At 40.0% G+C, this 7,506-nt stretch overlaps 1 protein-coding gene across 2 annotated transcripts; it reads left to right on the top strand.

The window, feature by feature from the left end:
• Positions 1 to 605: 605 nt before the first annotated feature.
• On the top strand, positions 606 to 2,795 carry LOC124013720. 2 transcript variants are annotated; one of them, XM_046328170.1, is made up of 6 exons: positions 606 to 690; positions 963 to 1,203; positions 1,355 to 1,696; positions 1,808 to 1,936; positions 2,038 to 2,087; positions 2,189 to 2,795. In XM_046328170.1, the coding sequence occupies exons 2-6, from the start codon at positions 987 to 989 to the stop codon at positions 2,303 to 2,305; spliced, it is 855 nt and encodes a 284-aa protein (XP_046184126.1). In that variant the 5' UTR covers positions 606 to 690; positions 963 to 986; the 3' UTR covers positions 2,306 to 2,795. The 2 variants fall into 2 exon arrangements, with proteins under 2 accessions (XP_046184126.1, XP_046184125.1); XM_046328169.1 differs by lacking the exon at positions 606 to 690 and having other exon boundaries at positions 697 to 1,203.
• Positions 2,796 to 7,506: the final 4,711 nt, after the last annotated feature.

The raw sequence follows: 7,506 nt of genomic DNA, 5'->3' as shown, positions 1-7,506 counted from the left end.
GCATTTTCCAAATGCTAAACTGTGCAGGGTTTCTTAAATTATAGGTCCTGAGGTATTAGAATACATCTTTAATCACAGACTATTTATTTTTCACTTGGGGTCATTGGAGGACGATTTGGGTCACGGGAGGACAGTCAATTTCTCATTTGGGTCTCGAGTTGAAAACATTTAAGAACCCTAAAGGATTCAACAAGAGTAGAAAGTGTGTAACCCTTGGGCTGGGCTGGGTTGAGGTCGGAAGTATTAGCAGCACTAGAGATCATTCACCATTTCCTAGTTAAACCTTCATTTTCACTAGGCATGTCAGTTTAAGAACAAATTCTTATTCACAATGACGTCCTATTTCAGTCAATGTTTAATTTATCTCAAAAAAGAATCAGCAGTATCAAGCAAATATTTGATTGCCTTGATCCAGTTACTCTGACCTGCTTTAACATGTATTTTTAATAAGTAATTCCTGAGACGCTCAGACTATGGTAAGCCAGGGGACACACGTCTAAGATTGTAGTCGGCCAATAAAATCTCTCGTTTCAGTGTTCCCTCCTACTTCATGAAAGGTACATGTAAAGTGCCATCCTATATTAGGTCCATATAAAGTGTCCCACTGTCAGACCCACACACTATACAGTGCAGAAGGGGCTAATGTTACAATGATGAATAGAGAAGTATTTTTGTTTTGCATCAATTTGGGTAAGTGTAAGACATTTTAATTGAGTTCCTTTTTTAAATAATTTGTAGTATGCAGTTTGAATATGATAAGTGAAGTGGATGTTCTGTCTGTAATGTGTAGAAATGCCTTTGTCTTTGATCCATTTTATTTGTTTGCTTTGACCGTCTGTGCTTTTACCAAACCAAACGTATTCCAACCAACCCCTGTGATGGTTACTGAGCTGGGAGACACTGTGACTATCACTTGTCTTAGTTCAGATGAGTCAGTGACCAGATTTAATTGGTTCAAGCAGAGTTTTGGACAGGAACCCCTCCTCATGGCATCATCTCTTTATGTTGGCCAAGAGAGTTATTATTCATACAACTTTATCAAGGACTTTACTGAGACCAAACGTTTGGGTGTGAGGAGAGGAGACTACAGCTATAACTTGACCATATCCAAGACAGAGCCAGGGGACTCAGCTACATACTATTGTTCCACTCCAGACATCTATGAGCTCACATATGGAGAGGGAACTGTTTTAATTGTCAAAGGTAACTAAACATTTGCTTCTTCATTTTTGAATTGTGTGGCCCTGTATGTTGGTATGTTTGTACAACTGCTTCATCAAATGCTAGTGATGAATACATGGCTTTTCGTGTTTTTCACCCACTTAGTTTTACATTAGTTACTCACTCTCTTCAGACTCAGAGTCCAACAGCATGTCTGTGCTCCAGCAGCCTGTGTCTGAGTCAGTCCAGCCAGGAGACTCTGTGACTCTGAACTGTACAATTCACACTGCGAGCTGTGCAGGAGAACACAGTGTCTATTGGTACAGACATGGCTCAGGAGAATCCCGCCCAGGAATAATTTACACCCATGGAAACTGGAGTGATCAGTGTGAGAAAAGCCCTGAGACTGAGAAAAGCTGCATCTACAACCTCCCCAAGAGGAACCTCAGCCTCTCTGATGCTGGGACTTACTACTGTGCTGTGGCCTCATGTGGGGAGATACTCTTTGGGAACGGGACTAAGTTGGACATTGACGGTAGGTGATACAGCTTCTATTTTATTTTATATCTACTGTATAGTTTACTATGTAGAACATACATTTACTTGCTATTCTGGTTTTCTTCTATTACTGTTTGAATTTCAACAGACCATAGAGCAGATCCTCTTCTCTTGGTGTCCTGCCTGGGTGTGGTATTGGGTGTCACGTTCACCTTGATCATTGTCCTGGTTTGCATCATGTACAAGATGAACAACACAACATGTGTGCAGTGCAGAGGTAAGTTAATATCTCTTGATATTCGCTGATGTCACCATTTGTTGTTGTTTCAGTAGTGGAAGAAGTAGAAGTATCCTAATCTTTTTTGTAATTATTTTTAGGACTCGTCTCTCAGACCAGAGGTCCTGCAGTTACCAGGTCAGATGTAGGGGTAAGCAGAAATACTTTTATATTGTCTGAAGTCTATTGTGAAGCTTGTCTTTAACCAACTTAACTAATTGCATGTCAACAATGCTATTTTGTGCTTCACAGGACCAAGATGGAGACAGTCTCCATTACGTAGCTGTGAATCTGAGCAACAAGAAGAACAGGTCTAGAAGACAGAGAGGTCACATGGAGACAGTGGTGTATGCTGGGATCAGACAGTAGAACTGGATGAATGAAACAATGATAATTTTATACTAAATAACTCTTTAATAACTAGTTCTAGCTCCATTAACTATCTATGAACGCATAAGCAGTCAAATGTGATAAACAGTGGTCATAGCTTTTTTTGTTATACAAAGTTGAAATAATTGATTGCATTGCTTCTCTGACAAACCTATTTTTACATTTGAATAATATTAATAATAATAACAATAATTTGGGGGATGCTTATATTTGTCTTGGTACACATCTGTGTATTGAAAATGTTTTTGTTGTTGTTGTTGCTAACCCCAACTCCCCCTGAGACACCCGCAGGGAGTGGGTTCACAGCCAGGGTCACCATTGTACAGCACACCGGGAGCAATTCGGGTTAAGTGCCTTGCTCAAGGGCACAGTGACAGATTATTATTATTTTTATTGTATTTGTTGTGCCTATTTTAGCAACAGTAAAATAGTTGCTTGTATAAAGAAAAATAAAGTGTTTCCAACTGTTTGAATTTGAATACATTGAACCCACTGCATACTATGATGATATGGCGCGTTGTACAGACGGATGCTCTTAACTGTCTCAGACATTATGGTCTGTTTACAAAGCCTTGTGGTGAAGGTGGAAGTGTTGCAGTAACTTTCCACTGATGGAAACTAACCTCTTATAGACATTTAACACAGGAAGACTGACCGGCACCCACACTACTCTCCACTTTGTCCCTTAGGGCCCTGTATTGTTCACACGAGTTAGTGGGTGTGAAATAGACCCTTCATGCAGCAAAGACCAATCAACACAAATGTGTAGGTCAAAGTTGACTAAGTTATGTGAAGTCTAGCAGTACCACATCATGTTACGATAAATTATTTAGGCCGCTTGCAACAGATCTACTCATAGTGAAAGTTGCACAACACTCCCTTGGAGTGTGGTGTCAGGAAAATAACCTCACACTCAACGTCAACAAAACTAAGGAGATGATTGTGGACTTCAGGAAACAGCAGAGGGAACACCCCCCTATCCACATCGATGGAACAGTAGTGGAGAGGGTAGCTAGTTTTAAGTTCCTCGGCATACACATCACAGACAAACTGAATTGGTCCACTCACACTGACAGCGTCGTGAAGAAGGCGCAGCAGCGCCTATTCAACCTCAGGAGGCTGAAGAAATTCGGCTTGTCACCAAAAGCACTCACAAACTTCTACAGATGCACAAGCATCCTGGCGGGCTGTATCACCGCCTGGTACGGCAACTGCTCCGCCCTCAACCGTAAGGCTCTCCAGAGGGTAGTGAGGACTGCACAACGCATCACCGGGGCAAACTACCTGCCCTCCAGGACACCTACACCACCCGTTGTTACAGGAAGGCCATAAAGATCATCAAGGACATCAACCACCCGAACCACTGCCTGTTCACCCCGCTATCATCCAGAAGGCGAGGTCAGTACAGGTGCATCAAAGCTGGGACCGAGAGACTGAAAAACAGCTTCTATCTCAAGGCCATCAGACTGTTAAATAGCCACCACTAACATTGAGTGGCTGCTGCCAACACACTGTCATTGACACTGACCCAACTCCAGCCATTTTAATAATGGGAATTGATGGGAAATGATGTAAATATATCACTAGCCACTTTAAACAATGCTACCTTATGTAATGTTACTTACCCTACATTATTCATCTCATATGCATATGTATATACTGTACTCTACAACATCGACTGCATCCTTATGTAACACATGTATCACTAGCCACTTTAACTATGCCACTTTGTTTACTTTGTCTACACACTCATCTCATATGTATATACTGTACTCGATACCATCTACTGTATGCTGCTCTGTACCATCACTCATTCATATATCCTTATGTACATGTTCCTTATCCCCTTACACTGTGTATAAGACAGTAGTTTTGGAATTGTTAGTTAGATTACTTGTTGGTTATCACTGCATTGTCGGAACTAGAAGCACAAGCATTTCGCTACACTCGCATTAACATCTGCTAACCATGTGTATGTGACAAATAAAATTTGATTTGATTTGACAACAGCCACCACCACAGAAGGAGGACAGGCCATCGCCAGGCATCATTCTGTCGTAGCTTGTTTAAAAAAAAAGTGTTTTAAGACATAGGTCTACTTATTGCATCCTACACACCCCCTCACATACACAGCACCCTATTTACAGGTAGGCTGTGGTCTGCTGTCAACAAATCACGACGTTGTAACTAGCTACACTTTCGTGAGGCCTGCAGATCTTCTGCACAGCACCTTCTGTCTGTCTGTCTGTCTGTCTGTCTGTCTGTCTGTCTGTCTGTCTGTCTGTCTGTCTGTCTGTCTGTCTGTCTGTCTGTCTGTCTGTCTGTCTGTCTGTCTGTCTGTCTGTCTGTCTGTCTGTCTGTCTGTCTGTCTGTCTGTCTGTCTGTCTGTCTGTCTGTCTGTCTGTCTGTCTGTCTGTCTGTCTGTCTGTCTGTCTGTCTGTCTGTCTGTCTGTCTGTCTCAATTCAAGGGCTTTATTGGCATGGGTAACATATGTTAACATTGTAAAAGCAAGTGAAATAGGTAGTAAACAAAAGTGAAATAAACAATAAAAATCTCTCTCAAATCAAGGAGCTTTATTGGCATGGGAAACATATGTTAACATTGCCAAAGCAAGTGAAGTAAATCATATACAAAAGTGAAATAAACAATAAAAATGAAAGTGAAATATGTGAAAAAGTGAAAAATGAAATAAAAATGAAATATTACACTCACAGAGCGTACAGGTCGCAGTGGTGGGTAGTATATGGGGTTTTGGTGACAAAACTGATGCCACTGTGATAGACTGCATCCAACTATTTTGTAAATGACAGGATCGGTAGGATGGTCAGTTTCACAAGGGTATGTTTGGCAACATGAGTAAAGGATGCTTTGATGCGAAATAGGAAGCTGATTCTAGATTTAATTTTGGATTGGAGATGCTTAATATGAGTCTGGAAGGAGTGTTTACAGTCTAACTAGACACCTAGGTATTTGTAGTTGTCCACATATTCTAAGTCAGAGTCGTCCAGAGTAGTGATGCTGGGCGGGCAGGCAGGTGTAGGTAGAGATCGGTTGAAGAGCATGCATTTAGTTTTACTTGCATTTAAGAGCAGTTAGAGGCCACGGAAGGAGAGTTGTATGGCATTGAAGCTCGTCTGGAGGTTAGTTAACTTCTTACGGCTGAGATCTCGTTAACGGGATCGACTTGACAAATTCAAATAACAGAAATCTCATAATTAAAATTCCTCAAACATATAAGTATTTTACACCATTTTAAAGATAAACTTGTTGTTAATCCCACCACAGTGTCCGATTTCAAAAAGGCTTTACGAAGAAAGCAAACCATCTGATTATGTTAGGTCAGTACCAAGTCATAGAAAAACACAGCCATTTTTCCAGCCAAAGAGAGAAGTCAAAAAAGCTGAAATAGAGATAAAATTAAGCACTAACCTTTGATGATCTTCATCAGATGACACTCATAGGACTTCATGTTACACAATACATGTATGTTTTGTTCGATACAGTTCATATTTATATCCAAAAATCTTAGTTTACATTGGCACGTTATGTTCTGTAATGTTTTGCCTCCAAAACATCCAGTGATTTTCCAGAGAGCCACATCAATTTACAGAAATACTCATAATAAACATTGATAAAAGATACAAGTGTTATACATGGAACTTTAAAACTTCACGGAAAAAGCACACCTCTTCATTGTGGATCTGTGTAATTTGAGGGAAATATGTGTCTCTCACTCTCTCTTTATTTTTCTCTCTATTTTTCTCTGTCTGTCTCTCTCTCTCTCTGTTTTTCTCTCTTTCTCTGTTTTTCTCTCTGTCTTTCTCTCTCTCTCTATGTCCTTCTCTTCTCTTTTTGTCTTTCGCTCTTTCTCTGCCTTTCTTTCTTTCTCTCTCTCTGTCTTTCTCTCTCTGGCTCTCTTTCTCTCTCTGTCTTTCTTCATTGACTTTCTCTCTATGTGGTTTCCAGCAGGATGTCTCAGTCGTGTCAGTCAGTTGTTTCACATACTCCAAAATCTCTGTTCAAATTGCACATGTTAGCAACAGTAGACCACTATTTTCATGAGGCAGCTTGATATCTATATATATATACAGTATATATTCAGCTGAAATCTGTGAAAAATCACAATGAACTTTCTATTGGGTCATTTGACCTAGACTTCTGAAGTACTTTGCCCCATGCACATGACAGTTTTAAGTGTGATGTAAAGAATCATCATCATCTGGGACAAGAAGAAAGAGCTTCCTCATATTTATATCATGGGAGGGCTTTTATCTGTCCATCCATTGGAGAATAAATGTATATGAGATATTGCTGGTTAAGCAAAGACTATTATCATTGTTTCTGTAGATGTTTCTCTGTGTTATGAAGTGACTGTGTGGTGGTCATAGAAGCCCTCGAGGATGACAGGGTCATAAAATGTGGCCAACAAGGTCACAACTACTGTATGATTCCCATGGACAACAACGGCAAGAACAACTGATGAAGTAAAGTGATCCATTGATGCTTGTGGTTATGTCTTATACTTTTAGGTGGACAAGCCCTCAGGTGGACGGCTGTAGTACATAGTATTGTAGACAGTATGAGCTGTATTTAGGTCTAATAAAGGATGAATCCACACTAGTCACATTCAGCTTAAAAATACAAGGAAAAATTGACATATTCAAACTTGCAATGTGATAAAGTTGTAACACATGTACAAGCTGTACAACAACATGAATGCACAGTGTTTGTTGCATTCATGACCTACCGGACCAACCAATCAAATCTGAACATCCAGATCAGATGGTACCGGAGATCAACCAATGAAAGCAAATACAAGTTTCCTTTCTCTTCTGTAGAGAGACTGCATTTCACACAGGTCAATATCATCACTTGAAGGAACAAGCCAGATGAACAAACTCTCTATTTCATATTTTTTTTCATCTGGAAAACTTGAAAGTAAGATCTATCTCAATTTGCTAATCTTATAACTGTTAAACATACACTACAGGTTCTTACTATATTTGGTGCATGTGCTTTCAACATGGTACATTTATTAAAATAATTCAGGAGTATCTAAAACACAAATCATTGCTCAGCCTGCTTCTTTCCAGAAGGAGGCAATGTGACTATTGATTGCCACATGACCAGTGAGAACATAAACTACATGGTACAAACTCACCACTGACAATGTGCTTCA

Source organism: Oncorhynchus gorbuscha, linkage group LG25 (genome assembly GCF_021184085.1).
Source record: "Oncorhynchus gorbuscha isolate QuinsamMale2020 ecotype Even-year linkage group LG25, OgorEven_v1.0, whole genome shotgun sequence".
Taxonomy (NCBI): domain Eukaryota; kingdom Metazoa; phylum Chordata; class Actinopteri; order Salmoniformes; family Salmonidae; genus Oncorhynchus; species Oncorhynchus gorbuscha.
This window is presented reverse-complemented; position numbering and strand designations above follow the sequence as displayed.